The sequence below is a fragment of the Olea europaea genome, unplaced genomic scaffold (genome assembly GCF_002742605.1).
Source record: "Olea europaea var. sylvestris unplaced genomic scaffold, O_europaea_v1 scaffold1486, whole genome shotgun sequence".
In the NCBI taxonomy this organism is placed as follows: domain Eukaryota; kingdom Viridiplantae; phylum Streptophyta; class Magnoliopsida; order Lamiales; family Oleaceae; genus Olea; species Olea europaea.
Genome location: NW_019232425.1, coordinates 73,261 through 99,840, shown reverse-complemented (window position 1 = coordinate 99,840; position 26,580 = coordinate 73,261). Strand labels below are relative to the sequence as shown.

General features: G+C 34.4%; 2 protein-coding genes across 2 annotated transcripts; both read right to left on the bottom strand.

Moving 5' to 3' along the window:
* Positions 1-545: 545 nt before the first annotated feature.
* LOC111376319 lies at positions 546-7,229 on the bottom strand. Its single transcript, XM_022999270.1, has 5 exons — positions 6,011-7,229; positions 5,513-5,592; positions 3,416-5,122; positions 3,130-3,298; positions 546-1,509 (listed from the first exon to the last, which is right to left on the bottom strand). Exons 1-5 carry the CDS (start codon positions 6,048-6,050, stop codon positions 821-823), a joined length of 2,685 nt encoding a protein of 894 aa, XP_022855038.1. The 5' UTR covers positions 6,051-7,229; the 3' UTR covers positions 546-820.
* Positions 7,230-22,440: 15,211 nt separating this feature from the next.
* Positions 22,441-24,298, bottom strand: LOC111376310 (pentatricopeptide repeat-containing protein At1g59720, chloroplastic/mitochondrial-like; the record flags this gene model as incomplete). Its single annotated transcript, XM_022999258.1, has 1 exon — positions 22,441-24,298. A coding segment is annotated over one exon (1,794 nt), but the record flags the coding sequence as incomplete, so codon positions are not given.
* Between the last annotated feature and the right edge of the window lie 2,282 nt (positions 24,299-26,580).

The window sequence follows — 26,580 nt, the reverse complement described above, 5'->3', positions numbered from 1 at the left end:
TATCTATGGTGTTGTTTTAATGAAAAAATCATGCATGTATGTTTGAAAATTTTAATCCATCGTGGTTTTCGTTAATTACATAAAAAGATTAAATGGTCCCTTGCTTGTGGAAACCTATCATTAACTTATTAATCAATTAAATGACTTGTCATGTCACCGGTGCTTATATATATATATCAATCATTACATGTATGATATTCGATATAGTTGGAATAATTACATTAATAGTTGTATTTACAGTTATCTTCAGTTATATTCACAGAAGCAATAACCGTAAATAGACTCGAATAACTAGGCCATATTCAAGTACCTAAAAGGGCAAAATGGCTCGGTAGTATGTTAACGAATTGGTCCACTACAGACCAAAAACTTAACGTTGCTATCACAAGAATTGCAAAACCTTATGAAAACCCTATATATATATATATATATATATATAGATCATTCCTGCATAATGAGAGTGATACTTCATAATATTTCATGTCTTTCATTAACAATAAAATCTACTCATCTTTTACAGGAAAACGAAAAAAGCTTCCCACACGTTGTTCCATTACTTCATTGGATTTTTAACTTAAAAAATCGACAACGAATGAAGCTATAAAATGGAATAACTACAAATAAATTAATGTACAAAGATACTCCATATCAACTGAATTCTATGCAAGCAATATAGGAAAAGCACGCAACATCTACCCACAATCTTCTTTTGTATTTCTCTTCTATGCTAAATACATCAATGCCTTGTCTGTACTGATCCCATAAGAACTATCTTGCACTGTCCATCCCATTCAAGCTCTAAGAGCTTATTCGACATGCCTCAAATAACACCAATATTTGAGCACGAGAATGTTCTCAAGGCATCCAAGAAAAAGATCCTACGAGTTATGCTCATATCCTTCACCATTTCTTCAATCAAATCTTCTATGATCTGATATTCTATATCTTTACACAAAGCACTAACATCATCCTCCATTAATCCAGTCCATGCGTTGGACTTCAAATCCCGGGCCAACATACTGTCAACAGTATAAAAATATTCATCTGCTGGAGGATATAAATAAACTCGAATAACTTCCCATACGCGATTTAATAAATTCCTTCCATGTGGGGTTTGTGGCACTGGACTAATAACCTTATTCATATACCTGTACATGTTCATTGGTGGTCTTAGTAATGCTGGAAGCTCTTCATTTAGTAAGTCAAGTAACATTTTGGGATTTAAATGTTCATTATCATATTCTGTGCGCCATTCACCATCCTTGCTCTTTTGTCTATATGATTCTTCTACTTCTTCAAAGACCTGTTTGCTAATAGGGTTACCGAGTAGGTCCCATCTTGATAAAGATCTCTTGCATGAACCATCATACAAGCCAGCAGCAATGAGTAAATCCCTCACATAGGCTTGAGCATGGTTATGTATCTCCATTTCAACTTCAATGGACTGCTCATAAGTTATGGTCTCCTCTGGAACATTGCCTTCAAGTTGATTTAGTTGCCTCCTCAGCTCTGCAATAGAAATATAATATGAATGACACAACTTCTCTCAAGGTCTATGAGAAACCCTATAGAAGTTTTTTATTATAAAAAGGAACTACTATAAAGTCTCGAAGTATAGAAGATCAGTCATCAGATAACATCTCCGATGCTATATTAAAAATGCTTATTTTGACACTCTCTTATTATGAAATATAAGACACGGTTCAGCAATGGAAAATATTTGACCAATTCTGTTGCAGAAATGTAAATGACGACTATTTGCACAATGTATTAGAATCCAAAAATGAAGTGGAAACTTTTCCAGTTATCCAAAAGTGGGCAATCAACTATCGAATTATTTCAAATTGCCACACCAGAAATAAAGTCTGTTTCAATACACCGACAACTGTATCACCTTAAATAGTAGAAAGATGATGTTATGATTTTATGTCTTAAGCTTTCCAGAACTTAATCTACAATCCAAGTTTCCCAAGAGAGAAAAAACTTGCCTCTCTCTCTCGAGATACAAAAACTCTCTAAAGATTGGTATCATTGAAGGTTACCAATGCCCAGCTATTTCATGGAGTTAAAAAGAAGGATTATATTTTCTAGTTATATTTCTCTTGCATGTAATTTTTATTATGATAGATAGTTTCACTTTCAGGAAAAGTTAATATTTCCTCACTTGGCCTATTTGTGACGCACTGGAAGTGCTTCAAAAGGAGCTACAATAGCATACCACATATCTTCACGATGTCCAACATTTGATTTCCTTATGGACATCTTAAATTAACCAGATTTCTCAGTAGTTCTAACGTTAGAAATTTACCTTGGCATTTCAAGAAGATGCCTGTTGTATACTTTTATTTCTGTCCTAACCTGCCCCCGACTGAGAAGCAAATGTAAGAAACACAAGAAAAAAATCCATGAATTTTATCTTTTGGGGCACTTAATCAAGCTAGACCAATATTTGGGACAACCAAACAGGAATGGGATCCGATTTGATGAGAGGAAAGTACTACCTATGCTTTCTATTTCATTTATATGGTATAAATTGAAAATAGAAACATGCCACAGCAAAACTAGCATATAAGCCTCCATCTGGGAAGAATTTATAGACAGTTTAATACACTAATAGATATAAATGAGTAGTTGACAAGTGAATGGTACTTGTGAGTCAATTGGAATGAGTAATTGAAAATAAAGTTTGACCATTTATAAATTATTTCTAAATTTTGCCAAACGGCTTCTAAATAATAGATCTGGCTTGTCTGCCTCTTCTCATTCCCAGTCAATAGGAAACCAAGAAATCAACATTTTTCTTCAAAATCTTTCAAGTTCCAGGGATCCAAATCCTTTCTAGATAAGTAAATAGAAGTTGCACATCCAAGAAACTAACGGTTGAAGGACTGGAATGGTATAGCAACAAATATATCATTCGTCATGCTCACTAAGCCTCCGTATGGACAAATTTATAAATGATTTATAAAGACGAATAGTAGTGGGTTCCATGAAAAATATAGATAATAATGTGAAGTAGTTATGAATGTGTCGTGGAAACAGGTGACTTTGACTGAAAATTATAAACAATTTACAAATTGATATCCAAACGGACGCTAAGTGATGAAATCATTAATTCTTGTTACTTACCATTTAAGTTTGAGTTTATTTCTCTAAAAACATGAGGAACCTCACTGTGATCTAGTTGGTGTGCATCTGATGCCACTGTTGGGCTAAAATAATCAGCTGGCCTCCAGAATTCGTCATGAACACTGCTATACACCGATGCAGGGCTGGGTGGTACTTCAGTTGAATTTTCCTAGAACATAGATATACAGAAACCATATGTTAGCGCTATCCGTAACTCGTGGCTTCTAAAATTCTTTTCTTTTAGGAAGAGAAAACATTAAGAAATGAGTCACAATAAGATCCTCACATATCTGTCATACAAACTCATCACGACTGTTGGTTGACTTCTAATATCACTCATGCAGTCATGTTTAGCTTGATTCTCCTCTATTGACTGAACTCTCCTACGAAACAGCTTCCCCCTAAGTGTTAAGCCATATCTAAAGCCTGAAACCTTTTCTTTAATGTTGAACTTTTCCTTCTTTCGTTTCTTCATCAAAACGTTTTCAATGACTTCATGCTTCCTCCTGATTTGAGCCCCAGTCAGTATATGTCGATCCCTCAGAAGGAGCTTTCCAAATGATGTTCCTGATACTGGGGCTGACAAAGATCTAACGAGATTCCCAGGAGAGAGTTCCTTATGAAGCATTACATCATCAGGCTCCTGTCTAAAAGACCTACTTTGCTTTTTAGGCTTGTTTTTAATACCAGAATGATAGTTCATTCTATTTCCACTCCAGATATCTCTTGAATGTTCAGCTCTGCTCTTTTCATAATCTGATATTGATGATCTTGACCTATTGTGGGAAACCATTGGAACTTCCCCAAGTGTTTCCCCCTTAACATTTCTCAACCTCTCTGCCAAGAATCTCCTTGTATCCCCGTTTATGAACTCAGGAGAACCAGTTCCATTTAACTGAATTTCACTTCTATATGATCTTGTAGATTCTGAGTGAAGTAAATTCATCCCAATGTCCCTTGCGACACTTTCTCTGACTTCTTGTGCTATAAGTTGAGCTATTTGTTTTGGTTCTGATGGTTTTTCCCAATAAGGGGTCTCAATGCCTCCTCCCTTAACTGTTGTGTTCCTTTTATGGCTTTTAACTTGAAGCTCAGACTTTAGCCTTTCCTTCACCTTCTCAAGCAAATCTTCTATACTTCGTCTCTCTCCTGATGTGCTGGGAGTACTGTTCCATGAATCTTCACCACTGCACATACTGTCCGGACCTAAACCAGGCCTCAAAATCACAATTTTGGTGGGGGCAGAAACAATATCAATTTTCCGATCAGAATTCACCAGAGGAGATGCCTTAAAGTCTGTTCTTGACATTCTTCTTGAATACAGAGACCCCTTCTGCTCAGCTGCAAAATATTCACTATCATTTTTGCAGCCTTTTAAAGTATCTTTATCATGCAAATTTGGTATTAGAGCAAGATCCTCAGGTTCCATCTGTCTCTCACTAGCAAGGGCTCTCTCAGGATTTGCATAAAGAACCATTTCTTCTCTGTTGAAGTTTTCTTGTGCAATCAACTGGCTTGGAGAACTGCCAAATTCTACAATCTTTGAACATTCCTTAAACCGTGCAGCTTGCCATGCTTCAAAATCTTTCTTGAACCTCCGTAGTTCCTCCTCTTGAGGATGTTCTCGAGGTTTAGGCCTTTTCGACCTCATGCGACTGAGTTGATCAGGATCTCTGTTTATACTATCATCAAAGCAACCAGAGTCTATTTCCAGGGAAGAAGTAGAGGTAAAGGGGACATGACCAACTGAGTCCTTTCCTGACCGTTGCTTATTCAAGAAGTTGCTTTCTGGAGTCTCATTCTTTATGTCAACAACCTTTGATGCAGGTTTTGAATCAAATGGTAACATATCGACACCCATTAGGCGAGCCACTATGTTTGGTGCATTTTGTCTTGTGTTTTTTGTTTTAGAAATCTCTTCACCGATTAACTTCTTCATTGGAGCCTCAGTGGGATAGCAGTTCTCAGATTCCATCTTCTTGTGATAAGCATACTGAATAAATGTAGCAACTTGTGAGTAATCATGGAGAGAATGTACAAAATTGAGAAGCTTCTAAACGCTTTTAAAATAAAAGTATGGGTGTAAAGTCATAGGAATTGGAACTAGAATAGGTTAGACACAGAAAAGAAAGTGATCCTCTCTAACAAGGCAAGATGAAAAGTCTGATTATCAAAAACGGATGGGAAACATGATGGTGAAAAGTTCAATATTCGAATTGTATATATATTTTCAAGTTTAAAGACAATTTTAGAAGATATGTGGTTTAAAACAAGGGAAACCTTCTGATCCATAAGCTCCTAGTATGAAAGGTGAAGAAACCCACTCCTCAGAGTGATAAATTCCTATAGTCGGAACAACCAAAACAAGGCATTACGTTGTTACCTGAATACTCTCTCTCCCAGCAGACAAGCTGTAGGAAGTCGCTAAAGGTATCTCCAAACTGTTTCGAGGAGCCTCCAGGCCTGAAGAGTTGTGAAACAGAGAGCATTACTTTATTTCTGGTTAGTAAGAAGAGGAAAAGCATAATAAATAGAACATACAGATATCCCTTTTCTTACTTCGACCAACATGGTGTTATGAAAAGTAATCAAGCTATACTACACATTAATATCATGAGAACATGACATATTTGACAACTAAGTGGGATGGCAGTCATGAATATACATTCAGATAACTGCGGTCCTCTGATCTCATGGAACTTTATTTCGACAAATAACTGCTTCAGTAAAAGAAAGAAACTAGCGTCATTCTGCAGTTTGATCTCAAGCTTAACTCATAAATTATAAACCATTGTCGAAAAAACAATCCAACTAAAGGTTGACTTTGGAATTCTTGCATTTGAAGTGTTGCATCCTACATCTAAACACAGGTAACACTTACCACCATCAAGTGTCTTATGTACAACTACTTTCCTAGCCATTCTGTCCTCATCAACGTCAAGGTGTATCAGCTTCCCATGCACCAAGAAGTATTCCTTGAAAAAAAGCTGTATTATACTTGATAAAACATCTCTATATAAAACACCATGAAAATGAATACATCTCTATCTCACAGACCAAAGAATGAGAGATTCCTAGTCAGATCTACGGCCTGCAGAGTCAGGAATTTAAGTGTTTGGGAATTATTACATTGCAGAATTTTTCGAAAATGAAATAAAGAAGAATTCACACATCAATGCTTATTGAAATCATTCTATTTTCTACAGAGGTTAATCCATTTACTCGTATCAAGACCATTAGCATTCTTTCAGATTGTCCATGATAGCGTAATTAATCATACAGGTTACTATTGTTCAAACATTTGGAGAAATCAAAATTATTGTGTATTCCAATTATGGTAATCGAAAGCAACTTCAACTTTTACCATGAAAAAACAAACTAACATTCAGAATCTGTATATAAAGGGAGATTAAACTGGTAAAAAACTAATAATAGATTCAGAAATGACAAGGACAAATGAAAGATCGAAAACAAGGTAGACAACTTCAAATATTTGGTATCATCACATCGATGATGTAACAATTATTCATTTCTTCTGCAAATAATATGCGTGCAGTGCATGTGAAAACGAAGCACTTAAAGTTCAACAATAATCTCAAAATTATTCCCACCTATAAAACAATCATTGAATAAGAATAATTCCTTTTGTGTAATTAATGAAATGAATCCATAAAGCTCAAAATTAGACATGAAGCAAACTGGACTGGAACTCCTTAATACATGACAAATCTAGAAGAATTCACATTTTCTGATCAATACACATGAAATAACTTGGCACAATTTTGCACTTCCTATGATTAGACCGAAAGGTTCAGGAGGAGTTTCCAAAAAGTCAAACCTCAACCACCAGAGAGAGATGAGTGAAGATTCGAGACAATAATGCAAGAAAATTGTACACAAGAACTAGGATTTTTATGGACTAGTTCATTTAAGAGGAATCGTAGGAGAGAATGAGATAAAATCAATGATAATGAAGGAAGAAAAGTAATGTTTTTAGCATGAAAATCCATTGCTGGAATCAACCACCCGACGAGACCCAGTAACTCAGAAGTCTCTATATCCAACAATTTAAATATTATTCAAATTAACAGAAGTAGGAAAAAAAAAATTGAATTTATCGTTTAAAACTTATATTTTTTTTCAAGTTCTCGATCTCGCGTGATTCCAATAAAATAATTTTTTTCTTACTCTTTAGCAACACATTCTTTACAAAATCTATTGGAATTGAATTAAAATATTAGAATTAGTTAATCAAAATTGGGTAAAAATGAGAATTTATTGAGCGACGAGGGGACTGGTAGAGAAACGTGGGAGCAGGAGACTCAGAATTGGGACAGTTACACACACTCTTCGGCGTTTTCGCAGTCTTTTTCCCGTACTGGAAATGACGATTTTATCCTCTCCTGTCGTGAACTGTTGACACATTAATGCATGCTGTTTGAATTATTTTTTGGGAGGCAGCAATTTATAAAGGTTTAACTCCAACATTGTGAGTCCTTACCGTTCTGTCTCTAGAGTTTTGTTAGGGAAGTAAATTGTGGGATGTACTCCAACAGGTCAGGAAATAAAAGTTACATGTACACTGTGCCTACAAGGAGTCCAATTCCATATTTCAGGAATCGAACCTCCACAATGCTACCGTCAGCAAGGCGTGAGATAACCTCACTCCTGTCCTTTGCACCACTAGGCTATGCCCCGAGAGCTGGCAGCAATTTCTTGTTCGATGGAAAGGAACGACAACAGCTTATATAGGGATTTGCCACAATAACATAACAGAGGCCATAACAGAAAATGAGGAAAAAATATTTTTTTTATTTCTATGGGACCCACAACATTTGAGTGACTGTTTCCCTTTCTGGTAGAAATTTTCGATCACTCTAGCATTTTTCGGCTCTTAATCACAACACGACACGATTATCACAATTTCATTTCACGAAGCCGGATTGCACCTCTAAGCCATTTAACACTACAACAATCAGACAACTTATAAGCAAAAGATAGAATTAAGCCCTCATTTGGCGCTCATTAAATTAAATTTTATTTTTATTTCTTCTATTTTCAATTACATAATTTTCTCTAAAATAATATTGCACATGAATCGAAAATTTTTCTTTCTTTTTCAATCACTCATTCTCTGAAAAAATATTATTCCACCCATTATAATTTGAAAAAATAGGGGCTCAATACCTGTTTCGAAGAGAAATCATTAGTCCTGAATGACACGAATTTGTCAAGAAATCGTCTTCTGTGATCTTCCAACAATATTACATTGGGTGCTTGGTTAATATAGTAAGCGAAATTACTATAAAAATGTAATAATATTTAAAAAAATTCAACTGCAAGCATAAAAGGTAAATAAGTTATTTTTGAACTATTAATTACTATAATTAATCTCAAGCCATTTGAGTTTTTTGTTTGTTTGGAAAATCAATAAACGATATAATTTGTATTATTTAAAGAGCTCAAATGGTACTTTTCAAAAAATTATATTTTACAAATCAGGAACATTGTTAGTAATTATCTTGTGAGAAATATAAAATTTTTGTAACGATATACATGTAGAAAATCGTCGAGTATGTTGTGTGGTAATTTACACAAATAAATAGCGAATAAATATTCGGGCAGAATTTCGACTTACAAAATTAGCGTAATAAATCAGAATGAATAATGATCGAGACAAGAGTTCGACTTTTTCTTTTTAAGATGAAAATGTTTCGCACTGGTGCTGGCTTTCTCCTGGCACTCGTCTCTCAAGATACAACGACCTTGATTTATAATAGTAGCACTCCAAATTACAAGACCCGATAAACCTACTAATATTTGATCTCTCGAGAATCGGAGAACTAAAATGCACGAAAATAATATTTGAAACTGAAATGCAAATATATGGAAACTGCATGACAGAAAGACAATATTACAGGAGAAGGGAAGTAAAATAAATTTTTGGAGTGAATAAAAACTAGGGATTCTGGGGTCTATTTATAGAAGTTGAAAGGTTGTGCTCAAAAGACACAACAGCCGAAAGATTGTGTCTTGGAACAGACATAACCCATTTGGACAGGCAATTAAAACTGTCACCAATCGCCAATTTCTAAAAGAATCCACCCGTCCCGCACAGAAAATTCGGGGAAAAAAATAAATAATATAATAAAAATATATTATTTAATTAATAAAATAATATAATTTAAAATATTATTTTACCAAAAATATATATATAACAACTAGGCCAAGCCCAAGCCTACTTCCACGACCCGGGCCCGTGCACGTGCTCTTGCCGTGCCGAGCTGAGCCGACCGATCGGACGGATGGTGGTGGCAGCGCGCGCATGTGAACTTTAGTTGAACCTACTATCATGTAGGTCCTCTCCACTCTAAAGACTAGTGGTACCCTTTGGGCCCAAACCCAAATCCTTAACTTGAGTTATATAAAGTGGTTTCTATTCTTCTAGTTTTCCTATGTGGGATTAGCACTTTTCAATTTCCCATCAATTTTTATTCCCAATTTATTTCAATTTCAAGTGGTCATCTTTTGGTTTTAATTTCTCATTCTCCCTTAATTAGTTTTGAGAAATAAATACATATATCAATTCTACTCATGGAATATAATGCACTTGGCCAAATAAATCATTTATCCAACTAATGGGACCCACTTAAATAATTGGTCAAAAGTTGGTCAAACCAACTAATTATTCCAAATTTTCAACAATCCCCCATATGAATGAAAATTAATGCAATAGACGATGCAGACCCTAATGAGAGATCAGGCGGAAAGTTATTGTATCTGGATAGGTACCTTATGGGTTTGAACCTTACATAGTAGTATACTATCAAATTTACTTGGCTAATCAGTGAACGTGATGTCTTGAACTGTCAGCCGTTATTGGAAATCAAGACAATAGCATCAACACAATAACCTCCCTAATATTTTCGGTTTCTCACTGTCGTGTTCATTTTGGCACTGAACAACTCTTGAATTTCATAAGTGCTTTAGAGAATTTAAGCCCTTGAAACATTCTCATTGAAGCGGCCTCACTTCACACTTATATAGGTGATTTCCTATTAGGAGTACCTGTCATACTCCACCTGGATAGTTCAAGATATCAGAATCATTAAAAGCATATCTTAACCTAAGACTTTCTACAGATAACACTTCTCTTATCATAGGAATGGGTAGGAGTAAACTCAGAAGTGCTTTTTGAATCTTCATAACTTAGTTGTCCCACTGAACCAAGATCTTGGGATCTCCAGTCAGCAAGGTTGGGTTATCATTACAAAGATCCTTACTTAGTAGGCTTTAAACACATTCCCCTTGATAGGCAATACATTTGATCTCTTGGTAAACCTTTTGTGAGCGGATCCGTGAGATTTTTTCTAGATTTTACATAATCTATGGAAATGACACCATTCGAGATGAACTGCTTAATTGTATTATGTCTTCGACGGAATTGTCGAGACTTAACATTATACATACTACTTTGTGCTCTACCGATAGCTGACTAGTTATCACAAAGTATACTAACTGCAGGCACAGGTTTAGGCTAATATGGAATATCCTCTAAAAAATTACGAACTCATTCTGCTTCTTCTCCAGCTTTATCTAAAGTTATGGACTTTGATTCCATCTTGGATCGAGCTATATACGTTTGTTTAGATGATTTTCAAGATACGGCCGCACCACCGATGGTAAAGATATAAGCACTAGTGGATTTTGAGTCTTTTGTATCAGATATCTAATTAGCATCACTATATCTTTCTAATACAGCTGGATATCTTGTATAATGTAATCCAACATTTGAGGTGTATCGTAGATATCTAAGAACCCTTGTCAGTGCCTTCCAATGGTCATTATTTGGATTACTTGTGAATCTACTAAGCTTATTCACTGCATATGCTATATTCGGATGAGTACAGTTGGTGATATACATTGACTACTTATTATTCGAGAGTACTACAATTGAGATACGGACTCACATTTATGTTTGGCCAAATGTAGACTTAAGTCTACTGGAGTTTTAACTAGACTTTCATCATATATATGAAATTTCTTAAGCACAGTCTCAATATAGTGAGATTGAGATAGAACAAGTCCCTTAGATGTTTTAAGGATTTTAATTGCTAATATTACATATGCAATACCCATATCTTTCATGTTAAAACGTTTTGTCAACATTTTTTTGGTAGTTATTATGATATCATGATTATTACTCATTATTAGCATGTCATCAATATAGAGACATACAATTACATATGCACTGGGTGTAGTTTTAATATAAACACATTTATCACATTTGTTAATCTTAAAGTCATTTGACAACAAAGTTTTGCCAAATTTTTCATGCCATTGTTTTGGTGCTTGCTTTAGTCCGTATAGTAACTTAACGAGTCTATACACCTTTTTCTCCTGTCCAAAAGCGGTGAACCCCTTAGATTGTTCCATATAAATTTCTTCGTCTAGCTCTCCATTTAAGAAGGCTGTTTTGATGTCCATCTGATTGATCTCCATATTATGCAATGCTACAATTGCAATTAATACTCTAATAGACGTTATTCTTCTTATCGGAGAGTATGTATCAAAAAAATCAAGACCTTCCTTTATTTTGAATCCTTTATCTACCAATCTGGCCTTATATTTATCAATTGATCCATCAATCTTTAATTTTCTCTTGAAAATCCATTTACAACCTAACGGTTTGTTACCTGATGGGAGATCTACCAGCTCCAGTGTATGATTCTGCATAATAGAATCAATTTCACTATTGATAGCATCTTTCCAGAATGGAGCTTCCGGACTTGACATAGCTTCATTGAATGTCCTAGGTTCATTTTCTAACAAATAAGTTAGAAAATTTGGACCAAATGATGTAGCTGTTTTGGACCTTTTACTACATCTTAGTTTTTCATCACTTTGATGATTACCAATTATAGTATCATGAGTTCGTTTTTGTGAACTAATCTCTTTCCTATCCTTACAAGGAAAAATATCCTCAAAAAATACACCATTCCTTACTTCAATAATAATATTTTCATGTATGTCTGGAATGTCAGACTTATGTACGAGGAACTGATAGACACTACTATTATTGGCATATTCAATGAATACACAATCGATGGTTTCTTGCCCTATTTTAACTTATTTAGGTTTTGGTACTTTCACTTTTGCCAAACACCCCCACACTTTCAAGTATTTGTACGAAGGTTTATGACATTTCCATAACTCATAAGGAATTTCGTTCTTACCTTTGTGTGGTAATTTATTTAGAATGTGGTTTGCTGAGAGGATTGCTTCCCCCCATAAGTTCTGAGGTAAACCAGAACTGATTAACATAGCGTTCATCATCTCTTTAAGAGTATGATTTTTACGTTCAGCAATACCATTTGACTGAGGTGAATACGATGCTATAATTTGATGAATAATCCCAGAAACAGAACAAAATTCTTCAAACGGTGCCCCATATTATCTACCTCTGTCACTATGAACAACTTTTATTCGTTTGCTAAGTTGATTTTCAACCTCATTCTTGTATTTTTTAAATGCTTCTAAGGCCTCATCTTTGTTTCTTAGCAAATATACATAACAGTGCCTAGTGCAATCATCTATAAAAAGTAAAAAAATACTTTTTTTCCTACTCTAGTTTGTATGAACTTTAAGTCACAGATATCACTGTGAATGAATTCTAGAGGATCTGAGTTCATTTCCATTGAAAGGAACGGTTTTTTAGCTAATTTAGCCTCTACACAAGTTTCGCATCGATGATATTGATGAAATGAAATTGAAGGCAATAGATTTAAACTTACTAATCTACATAAAGTTTTAATATTAACATGTCCTAATTTATCATGCTATAAGTTAGAGGACTCAATCAAGTAAGCAGAAATTTATTTTTATTAATATCAAAATCACGAAGTACATGCATTACATTCATTTTGAATAGCCCATTGGCTAAGTACCCTTTGCCCACAAACATGTCACTTTTGGTAAATATAAACTTATCAGACTCAAATACTAGCCTAAACCCATTTTTTGCTTAACAAAGCTCCGGATACCAAGTTTTTGCGAATATCATGAACATGCAACGCATCGATGAGAGTTACTTCTTTTCCTGATGTCATCTCCAGCACTACTTTACCTAGGCCAACAATTTTGGATGTTCGTCCATTGATAGGAGTGTAAGATGAAAACATCTCCTTATCGGCACAAATACGTCGAGTAGCGCCTGTATTTACGAATCATTCTCTTGGATTGTCCATCATGTTTGCTTCAAATACAACAGCTGAGAGCATTAGTTCGGACACACCGTTAGACAATTTGTCTTCCTCGGTCAAGTGTACTTGGTCCTTTTTGTTTTGCTTTTTCTGTCGGCAATCCTTTACGATGTGACCAGGCTTACCGCAATTATAACAATCTCCTTTGAATTTCTTAGCCTTGTTTTTTTGCTTGTCATTGCCTAAGTGTTTTCTTTTCTTACTAGTATTTGGTTCCACCAAATTGGCTTTAGTCTCCATATGCAGCTTTCCAGACTTCTTCCCAGAATTTTGATTATCTTCCTTAATTCTTAATCTTACAATCAGATCTTCAAGTCTCATTTCCTTGCATTTATGTTTCAGGTAGTTCTTGAAATCTTTCCATATTGGAGGTAATTTCTCGATAATATCGGTGACCTGAAATGACTCACTGAGCTTCATACCTTCTGCATGTATATCATGCAAGATGATTTGCAGCTCTTGGACTTGATTCATCACTGTTTTAGAATCTATCATCTTGAAATCTAAGAATTTGCCCACAACAAATTTCTTTAATCCAGCATCTTCCATTTTGTACTTCTTTTCCAATGATTCCCACAGTAACTTGGTTGTCTTGATTGAACTGTATATGCTATATAGTGTGTTGTCAAGACAATTGAGGATGTAGTTCCTGCACAAAAAATCACTATGACTTCATGCATCAAATACTGCTCGTTTTTGAGAATATGTTTCTTCCTCCTCAACAGTTGGAGCATCTTCACTCAAGAATTTTGCTAAATTCAGAGTTGTGAGATAAAACAGCATTTTCTGTTGCCATCTTTTAAAATTCACTCCTGTGAATTTTTCTGATTTCTCCCCATGAGCATTATTTGGGGGTACGACAAATGTGTTGTTACTTGCCACGGTCAAACAAGATTTCAGAATATAAATTAGCACGTAAATAAAAAAATTCCATCTTAAGATTGTAGAAAATCTTCAAGTATGTCGTGCGATAATTTAGAAAAATAAATAGCGAATAAATATTCAGACAGAATTTCGACTTACAAAATTAGCGTAATAAATCAGAATGAATAATGGTCTAGGGAAGAATTCGACTCTTTCTCCTTAAAACGAAAATGCCCCGCACTGGTGCTGATGGTCTCCTGGCACTCGTCTCCCAAGATATAACGACCTCGACTTGTAATAGTAACACTCCAAATTACAAGACCCGACAAACCTACTAATATTTGTTCTCTCGAGAATCGAAGGACTAAAATGCACGAAAATAATATTTGGGACTGAAATGTAAATATATGGAAACTGCAGGACAGAAAGACAATATTTCAGGAGAATGGAAGTAAAATAAATTTTTGGAGTGAATAAAAATCGGGAATCTGGGGTCTATTTATAGAAGTTGAAAGGTTGTGCTCAAAAGACACAACAGCCAAAAGGTTGTGTCTTGGAACAGACATAACCCATTTGGACAGGCAGTTAAAACTGTCACCAATCGCCAGTTTCTAGAAGAATCCACGTGTCTCGCACAGAAGATTCGAAGAAGAAAAAATAAATAATATAATAAAAATATATTATTTAATTAATAAAATAATATAATTTAAAATATTATTTTACGAAAAAAATATATATACCAATTGGACCAAGCCCAAGCCCACCACCCGGGCCGTGCCGAGCCGAGCAAGACGGTAGGACGGACGATGGCGGCGCTGCACGCGTGTGGGCTTTAGTTGAACCTATAAGCATGTAGGCCCTCTCCCCTCTAAAGACTAGTGGTACCCCTTGGGGCTCAAACCCAAATCCTTAACTTGAGTTATATAAAGTGGTTTCTATTCTTCTAATTTCTCTATGTGGGATTGGCACTTTCCAATTTCCTATCAATTTTTATTCCTAATTTATTTCAACTTCAAGTGATCATCTTTTGACTTTAATTTCTCATTCACCCTTAATTAGTTTTGAAAAATAAATGCATATATCAATTCTACTCATGAAATAGAATGCACTTGGCCAAATAAATCATTTATCAAACTAATGGGACCCACTTAAATAATTGGTCTTATTTCAAATTTCCAACAATACATGCGTGATATATGACTATAAAAGTGCTAAAGCATTATGAGAGAGAGATGTTTAATTTGGTGTGAAAAATAATACTATGGTACTTATGTATCACATACTAAATTTCGGACTCATGTTGGAAATTAGTTTTGACAGACTTCAATCAAATACATTAAAAAATTCGAATAATCATTGAACTTATCAAATCATTGTCACGTTGATCATTAAATTTTGAAAAAAATTTGAATGATCGCCAAACTTATCAAATCGTTATTTCATCCATCACTCTAAGTCATCATAGAAATGTAAATGACTCACAAACGTGACAAATAAAAAGTTGACATAGTATATTACGGGCATTAGTTTTTGGCTAATTTGTCGTCAACTAACGACGGTAATGTTTCATTATCAGTATTTTCGCTTGCCACATCATCAATGAGTCTGTCAATTTTCTAACAGTAAATTATTGAGTGATGAATGAGAGAACGAGTTGGGGTACCATTTGAAAAACTTTTAAAGTTTAAAAACATTGTGCAAAGTTCAATGTTCATTTGAATTTTAACCCACCAAATACTAAGGCGGTTATTTATCTTTTTTCTTTTTTCTTTTTCTTTTTTTAAGAGAGAATTGTTTGTTGAAAATCGAGTTCAGATGAATAAACAACAAATATTTATCAAAATTTGGTCACAATCTATTCGCAGTTCACACACCCTATTCACAACCCGTGTCACGAACTAGACATATTTATCAAAAAATGATCACAAAGTTGTAGCATTCTCTTCATACTACACATAATAGTCCTACAGATCATACAAACTGAAACAGTAGGTCACATTTGAATATTTCCCTACCAATAGAACACTATGCTATTCATACTCAGTCAACAAATTCAAAAATGAATTACCCATATGCTCAAGTGACTTAATGGACCACAAAGAACACTTACATTCTTCAATTTACGTTTTAGAGAGTGAGTCAGAGTTTTGGGAATTTCGTCGCGAACTCACTTTCTGACTTTTGGTCTTCTAGTGTTACGTTGGTTGCTTCCAAATAGACCGCGTGGTTTTGGGTTGTGATTTTTTTATCACAACTCCTTGCTTTCAACATTTTCAAACCCTTGTGTACTGCCTTCATTCTTCTCTCTTCGGTGATAGTCGTAGTACACACAAATCTCTCTCCTTGCTTTGCATACGAAATGGTGTTTGTTTGTAAAAGGGCAAATCGTTCGATCATTGCTTGAGTTAAATGAAGAGAGGTTTCTAGGATTTGGGTAAGTATCAATTTAGGTCGATTGATCGTGAGAGATTGTGCTATATGGTTAAGCGGTTTCCAAAGATATTGTTCCCTTATTTTAAAATTTTCTCTCTCCAGTTTTAACGTAAAGAACGGGAAACTTTTGATCGCATGACCATATTTTCTTCAAAATCAAAGTAAATATTTTATTTAGGGGGAGTAGGATTTTATTTCCCAGAGAATTCACTCTCTTTATCTCTCTCATTTATTCACTCTCTTTCATCTACTCATCAATAAAAAATGGACAAGTATAATATTTTTTAGGTTGAAAATTGAATTAGTCAAACATGTTTAATTAACAATTTCCATACAAATAAGTTCTAGACAATTGAATTACTTGAAATTTATTTTCTTTCTATACAAATTTTATGCTTGTTCTCGATTTATGAAAATTGATCTTATAATACCACCCAGGCTGTAATTTCCACAAGATCAAAAGTGAGCTGTTTTAATCCATTTGGCAAAATTTATAAATCATTTAAAAGTAGTCAAACTTTATTTTCATTCACACACAAGTATTATTTAATTATCTATCATCCATTTTTGTCTATTTATAATAAATATATTTATACATTCTTTCCAAACAGAGGCATACGTAGTCGAATTTAAAAATTGTTTGGACGTTAACTAGTATCCTTTGTCTGTTCAATAGTCTAGTTTTATGTGTTGGTAGTGTCGGTGAATTGTTTTTATTTAGATTTGCATTCTAGTGATGACCAAATATTTTTTCGAATTGAATCGGACGACACGAAAAGAGAAATTGGAATTCCTATTTAACCAAGGTGGTTCATTTAGTATCAATCAAGAGTAATGCTATTCAATTTTACTGGTGACAAATGTATGATATTAAATGAAAGATTCACTTAAATGTAATGGCACGTGATTTATTTAATTGATCTTATCAAGCGTGACCACTTAGAGTGGCACTCTAACTCTACTGATATTAAGCCCTTGTTTGATTTCCATTTTGGAGAAATAATGTATTTTGAATAGTAAATTGGTGGAGAATATAATTAAAAATTAGGGGAAAAACATAAGTTAGGTATTACGAATGCATCAAATCAATTTCCAAATATTAAATTTTAAAAATGCAAAAGTCAAGTGTTAATTCTATTTTTAATTTTAAATAATAATATTATCAAATTAAATTAATTTACCCACACATATCCCACCTACCCTCGCACACCAGTTGTCGTCATCCACCTGTTGATAACTTCTTCAGCAACGAACATGATCGTCGCCACCTCAAAACCATACCTACCCCACCCACCATCGTGCACCAATCATCGACATCTACCCGCCGATTACTTCTTCAGCGACAAACATGAGCATCTTTGGCTCAGATAGTAGAGATAGACAGAAAAATATAGTGATCCTTGGAGAACATCGACTTATGTAATTTACAGAATACTTACAGAAGCAAATAATTTCAATTCTCATTGTCAAAATCTGGTTAAATGAATTTGCGACCAGTTTAGATAACTGAGGTCAGAGAAATCAATGGCATGTAATCAAATCTCTTGAATTTGTGACATTTGACCTATGCACTTCGACATATATGTTTGTGACCTAATCCAATGGGCTGTGACCAATCAATGGCATGTAATCAAATCTTTTGAATTTGTGACATTTGACCTATGCACTTTAACATATATGTCTGTGACATGATCCAATGGTCTGTGACCAAATCTCTTGAATCTGTGGCATGTGGCGTGAACCAATGATCTGTGACCAAATCTCTTGTATTCGTGATTGTGACCCGTTAACTTGACAAGTGACCTATGTTTTGATTTAATGGCCTGTGAACAAACCTCTTTGGTCTGTGACCAAATTTTTTGAATCCGTAACCTATGACCTATACACTTTAACATGTATTCTGTTACATGTGACCCGTGATATGGTCCAATGGTCTGTAACCAAACCTCTTGAATTTGTGACCTGTGACCTATGTACTTTGACATATAATCCATGCATTTTGATAGATCACATATTTAAGAGATTTTGGTCATAGAACCTCAATCAATTATGACATATACACCACCATCATCACCACCTGTGGACATTGATGCATCACCAACATTCCACTATAGCCATCACTATAACACTCCACCACAACCACCGTTATCGCACTACCACCACAACCACTAACAAACCAACAACCAAGTAAGTCACCAACGCCAAAAATCTACTCTTCAACCTCTAAAAATCCATTACAAAACACCAACTTCCGGTTACCATGGCCATAGGAATCCACCACCAATAAATTCCCCTCTTCAAGATATACAAATCCATTACAAACATCAACCCAAACAACAACCAAATCGGACCAAATCTGGCCTCAAAATAACAAGTAACTCATAGCCTCCATCCAAATTCTTGCCACTTCGACAATACCCATGGTCAAGGATCACAACCAACTGATTCTCCTTACCAAGGTGACCGATTCCATGGTCTTGATTCATCAAAACCACTCCCACAAGTCGATGACCAAAATAAAAAATTTCACAGTCGCAAACAGTTTTCGCAAGAACAGGCAATTGTTCAATTGATGGACTAAATGCATTCCAAATGATGAATTCTACCCAACAACATCCAATTGAGGTCCTTAATACTGTAGGTAATCCATCAATTGAACCAATTAACTAGCCAATTTATCCAAATTTGGGATATATTTGAAAAATTTCCTTTTGAGCATTTAGACTTTTTCTCAACTAATTGGCTACTCCACCGTGCTTCAATACAACAAATCTGCTGCGAAAAACCAATGGAAGTCCAAAAGATGGCACCAAAGAATATGGGTGTAGAGAGATGTCGCTGGATTAAATTAGGGTAAAGAGTGAGAAACGAGTAGATTAATATTAATTTTGATTAAAAACGTGATTTATGCTCAATTATACTTTATACCTATTTATAGAATTGATATCTTTACATTCTGGTTGTGGTGTAATTTCCTCTAAAAATTAAGCCCCTGTTTAAGCCCAATTCTTTGAAAAAAAAAAAAATTCCTGAACAATGTTTTGACATCATTTTAATCACATATTCTTCAATAAAATAATATTACACGCAAATCTAAAAAAATTTCTTATTTTTTTTTTTAACCACACATTTCTCATCAATACACTATTCAAAAATTCATTTTTATGAAAAGAATATGGCTCAAACAAGGGCTAAAGAAAAGTTTCAAATTTGTGTGTAATATTATTTTATTGAAAAATATGTTGTTGAAAATGAATTTTTAGAACAAGGGCTAAATAGTAATATTCTTCAATCAATTCCATTACTTTATTGTGCATCCCAACGTGAAATAATTATGAGTATTGTTGCCCCCAGGGCATATCTCCCAGTGGCAAAGGGGAGGGCGGATAGGGCTCAGCGCGGCAGTGTGCAGAGTTCGATTCCCCGCAAGGTGGAATTGGCTTTGTTGCAAGTGGGAGTTACCATATGGGTTAACAGCCTTGGCCTATCCATGTGCTCTCCACCCTAGCTCCTGGGAGGCACATCCTGCGATTTACCTCCTCCACGATGGCCCAGGGCAGGGTCGGTGGGGGCCCTTAAGGTTGGGGTTCAACCTTTTTTTTTTATTATGAGTATTGTTAATTAATATAAAATAATCACTTATAAAGAATGGGAAAACGCCGACTACACAAAGTAGCCACATCACACCCAATTTAGAGCATGTCTTGGAGTGCTTCTTTCCAAATTATATAATAAGAGAAAATTCGTCCCTCATCTACAAAAAATGGGGCTCATAATGTTGCATCATTTTTTTACTACACCGTTCAGTCAATTAAAAATTTTAGTGAAAAAATCATGATATCCCCACATTTTTGAAATTTCACATCATTACAAGGACATTTTTGACATTTTTAATACTAGGTGAAAGATAGCTACAGTTTTTGTCTCTTTTTTCCCAATTTCCTTGCAAACGTGGGGCCCATTTAGTATAACGGTCAAAATTTTTATTAAAATTTGAGTGTAATTGCTTCCAAACACATGCTAAAATATATATGATGACATTTCACATTAGAAAAATGGGTCAGCCACTCTTTTTTTTTTAACAATATTGAGTTCTAGAGCATATTTGGCTAAGTTTAAACCAAGTTTTATTAGTTTAGAGAAAAAGCAATTTTTTAAATTATAATCAGTAAAAAGAAAAATTTAGAAGCAATTTCAATTTCGTGTAAAGCGTAGCTAAGTATGCTCTCGTAGAGCCGTAGATGTACTTGAGGTTCTCTTGGAATATTCTCAAATCAATGTGGATCCCCAAATACAATCAATGAGAAAAACTAGTGAAAATAAAAGAATGAAAAAAAATAAAAAAAATATTTTTTGGGAGTAGTAAAATTAAGCTTTAAATATAAATAACTTGTTAGAGTACTTAAACATTTTAAAGAGATTTTCTATTTTAAAGAGTATATTCTATAATTCAGAGAGCATTTATAAATTTAGAGGGTGAGTATTTTGAAGTACTTCGATGGACTTATTTAACACTTAATTCTATTACTCTAAAAAATTATTTATTATTTTTCTCTATCTTTTATTTTAACTAAGTTTTTCTACTACTCCCAAAAGCTTGTTAAAATAAAAGATAGAGAAAAATAATAAATATTTTTTTAGAGTAGTAAAATTAGGTATTAAATACAAAGAGCTTGTTGGAATACTTCAAAAAAATAACTTTCTAAATTTATAGATATTCTCCAAATAATAGAATATACTTTCAAAAATAGAGTCTCTTATAGATGCTTATTTTCTAAATTTATAAATGCTCTCTAAATTATGGAATATGTTCTTTAAAAATAAAATAGCTCTTTGAGAAGCTCTAACACTATTTTTTACAAAAAAAATAAAAAATAAAAATAAAGTGAAATGTTGGTGTAAAAAATAAAAAGAGTTGGATGGTACTATGGGAAATAGTTTCTTTTCTTGGCTCTCTCTGAAACTTTCCCGTTACTTCCTCAACATATTTTTGTTTCATACGAAGTGGGCCTTAACAAAGCCCGGTCCCTAATCCGAAGATAAAGTATCTCATCACCGAACTGGAGCAGTCTGCGAGCTAAGCAGGAAAAATTCATTTAAGCCACTGGCGGACCCACATGAGCTCAAATGACCTCATAGTTTTTTAGATTTTTTTTTTCTTTTTCCTTGCTTAAAACGTAATTTTCTGTCAAAGTAGTGAGCCAACCCAATTAATTTCCCTAGCCCAATGCCCAAAAAGCCCGTACCCAAATCCTATTATAATAGCATATGGTCTTATTTTCGTTAATGATATATTGTTCGAAAAAAAAAAATTCATTTTTGACCCTACAGTTCAAACTGTCTGGATCCGCTCCTGATTTTAAGCCATGAGTACAGGAAAAGTTTAATATACCGACATTGATGTTATAGAACATGATTGGATTATTTTTTTCTTTTTTTCTATCTTCCAATGATGTCACGCCATGTATTGTCTGTAAGATTTTTCAGTCAAAAAATTCTGTATCTGTAACATTGTTGTAAAAAAATTTCATAGCACCCAGACAGGAAATATATTACAGTAATGGCAGCCTAGATTGCATATGTTCACACAAATAAAAGATTAAACGTGAAGGCTGGCAGAGAGTTGCATATCCATTCAGAAAATGAGACATCCATTGAAGGAAAAAGATCCAGAATTATGTTAAATTTGATAATCTTGTTAAAAGAGTTGCCATTCAATTATCCTGAAGTATGATGATTTTGAAAGAGCATATACAGAAACAGTAAAGAGATTTTATTTTTATTTTTTCAGCTTGAAATATATCGAGCAATGAAATTCACCAAAAATCCCTGCAAGAACAGGCTCCATCGACAAACTTGTGGAACCGAATCCGGTCCCTAACAATGATCTCTCTATTGTACAGTCTACTTATTATCTTTGTCACTTCATGACAATCTGCACAGACCCTAAGATTCTTTACCACTCTAATCACTTCAGGCTCTCTAGTCTTCAGTAGACCATAAGCAATGGCTAGCCTTTCGCTATGTTCATAAAGAGCATCACGTTTTTCTCCGTCACCCATCTTAGATAAAACTGCTGCAATCCAAGGCTCATGCCCAGTACCATTAACCCTCACAGAGATATCTCTTAGAATTTCATTTATTTCCTTTGCTTCCGGGTGAGACCAATCACCCATCACAAACTCGTGCACAAAACCATTAATTTCAACTGAGCTGCAACCTGGTACAGCCTTTATGCTTCTATCTTTCATCTGTTTTCTTACGCGGCTCATTTTCACCCAATCTGATCCTGCTGCATACAAACTCGAGAGTAAAATATAGTTTTCTGCATTGAGTGGCTCTAATTTAAGAAGCCGCTCTGCTACAATTTCGCCTTTGGCTAACATCTTGTTTTTCTTGCAACTCCCTAGCAATGTTCGCCATATTGCTGGACTGGGGCCAATTGGCATGCTCTCAACGAATCTATAAGCCTCATCAATCAGGTTTGCACGACACAATAAATCGACCATGCAGCCGTAATGCTCCATAGATGGTTCAATTCCAGACTCAAGCAAGCATGACCAATACTTCTTCCCCTCAGAAGCCAGACCAGCATGGGCACATGCCAATAGCACACCAATAAGTGTCACGTTATTAGGCTCAATCTTAGCTTTTTCCATTCTTGCAAAAGTTTCCAAGGCCTCTTCTGCGTGCCCATGGATGGCAAACCCAACAATCATGGAGCTCCAAGCTTTGGCATCCTTAACTGGCATCACCTCGAAAATTTCCTTCGCTTTTTCAATGCACCCGCACTTGGCGTACATATTAACAAGCGCAGTACTGACTTCAAGGTCATTCTTTATTGCCTTTCTGTCAATATAAGCATGCAGCCACTTGCCCAAATCTAAAGCCCCATTCACTGCACAGGCAGAAATCACGCTCACCATCGTCATCTCATCAGGCTCCACCTTCGCCCTTTGCATATCCCTGAACAACCCAAAAGCTTCATTCACCATCCCAACCCTTGAATAGCCTCCAATCATGGCGCTCCACGCCACCACATTCTTATCAGTAATTTCATCAAACACTTTCCTTCCCGGAGCAACCTCTTCACATTTCACATAAAAGTTTAGCAACGAGGTCTGAACAAACAAATTCGAACCAAACCCTGATGATAATACATGCTTATGAATCTGTTGCCCTTCTTTGAAAGCCGCTAAAATTGCACAAGACTTCAATACAAACGCAAGAGTGAAGGTGTTTGATTTGGGGAACTTTTCCTGGAGCAATTTTTTAAACAAGTAAATTGGTTCTTGAGATGGGTTTTGTGATAGAATGCCTCTAATGAGGGTGTTGTAGGAGAATATGGTAGGGTTTGGGATCTGGGATAGGAGCCTTTTCGCGTGAGGAACATTTCTGTAAGCCACGAAGCAGAGGATTTTGGATAGAATGAAGGAGAAAGTTGAGGGTTGGAGGTGTGGATGAGTGAGAACGTGAGCGTGTATTTGGTGGAGGACTCTCGTATTGGGACATTTTTGGATCAATGATGCTATCTTCTCTTCTTCTTCAGCCAGCCCTACCAGTTCGTTGTGTTGCCTTACCAGTTTTGGATCAATGATGCTATCTTCTCTTTAGGTTCTTGTACCAGACAAATATGTATTCTTTTTCTTGTCTAGATCTGTTTTCAGTTTCTTGTGCTATGCAATGTCTTCTTTTGTTTACTTCTAAACAAAATCACGGAGTACCGCTACAGTTAAACGAACTAATTCAACCCAATTACATATTTACCTTTTTTCAAGAAAATAAAGATTAGAAGATAAACTCTAATCTTATAACTATATTTCGATTCCCTTCAATATATGATGTTTTTGATAAGTTATAGTACTGAAAATTTTCTTTCACGAACTCATTATACTATATTTATTATTTAGTATTTTTTTCTTAATTAGGCAGTCATACTATATAATATATAAAAAATGAATAATTAATTTTCTGATCCGTCTCTATTGACTTATTTTATTTGTTAGTCAATAGATTTTGTAATATAAAGTTATTTATTTAGTTATTTTAGTTTTTGTAATATAAGTGAACCCAAAACTTGGATTTTTTTTTTTAAAAAAAATTCAATTAGGATTAAAAGTCCAAACGTGGTTTGGTTTGGTTCGATTTAAGCGTCCAAATGAGTTTTTTTTTGGGTTAAAATTCACCCAAACCAACTAATTTGATTTTGGTTTTGAGTTAGAGTGAAAACTGCGCCCACGCCTACCTAGGAGCATAAGCCCCCTTTTGTAAGAGGGCCTGCAATTTATTTTTTTTATTGAGCACAGGCCGCTATTGTTTAAGGGACTGTACATATAGAAAACCCTATTCTTTTTCATGTTGGAGTGAAGTTTACTGTGTATCGTAAAAGGTTACCAATTATTTTTTATGTGATAAAAATCAAATCTTAATTTAATTAATAACTACTATTCATTCATTATCCGCATATTTATGTAAAGGGAGCAACTATTTCCATCCAGTATTTCTATATGTTCATCCACTATCATGCATCTTCTAGAACGTGCTTTATACAACAAGTGTACGAAATCAAATTTTGTAATATAAAATTGGAAGTAGAGTGTGAAACCCCATAGGCTGTAATTTAATATTTACCAAGTACTATAATTGAGTAACTTCTATTTTATCTAGACAAATTTGTTATCAATAATATTATCTTATTTAAGAGTAATCGTTATGATTAATTTGAGGAATGCAATTTATATAAATAAATCAATATAAGAAAGGCCTAAGAATGATTTTACTTAACTATTAATTATGTCTAACTATTCTAGTCAATTTTTCCATGTTTACAAGCAATAATTCTAATGCATTTCTCTCCCCTCTTTTGAGTATTGTCTAGAAATTAATCCTAGATTTCAATTCCAAATTAAAATCAAAAATTTATCAAATTTATAATTCTCTTACGGATTAAATTTCATGGATCTTATACTTTCTCTTGAACCATAAAATCTATGTTGTGCCAATCCTATGATCGTGCCTAAGTTCCCCTCTTTCGAGTGTCGGAATTGACTAATATCTATTCATTCAATTAGAAGCCAATTAATTGAAAACATTAATTTCATGGCACAATTAAACATATGTGGGAAATCAAATAGAAATAACTATAACATAATCAAACCATAATCTCAAGTTTTGGCTTCAATCAAGTTCTAGAAGATAAATTTAGGCCCCGTTTGATACCCAATTTTTTCAAAATGCATTTTTTTCTCTCTTCTTTTCAATCACACATTCTTTATTAAAATAATATTACATGTAAATAAAAAAAATTCTTATTTTTTAATCACACATTTTCCATCAATTTACTATTCTAAAATGCATTTTTACATAAAAATGTCTCCCAAACACCCTCTTAGTTCATGATATAATCCAGAAAAATACTAAAATTCATATAATAAAACATAAGAGGATAGAAAAAACAGTTGTAAATCTTTAATTTCTTCTCTTGTTCTTCTTTGCCTTATTCTTGAATCTCTTGATATTTTGCCCCTTTGAATTGTTGAATCTTGCTCCCTTCAATTCTATTTTTGGCTGGTTCAATTCTTCCAAAAAATAGGTTATTGATAGTGTATTTATAGTATTTTTAGTCTTAAACAAATAGGGTTGAATTGGACCAAAAAAGAGTCCAAAAATATATTTAAAAAATCCCTTTTTCGCATAGGTAGCACCCTGGCGCCCAAGACGAGCGGCATCATGTTCAATGTCAATTTTCAGCATTGTGGGCGCCACGACATCCACTTCAGGTGAAAAAGGCAGTTTGCGTTTCCTTCAATATTTTTATCATAACCTTTTTCTTTGGTTATCCAATTGAGACAATTTAAAATGCATTGGAAAGTTAACTTAAAGGACTATAACT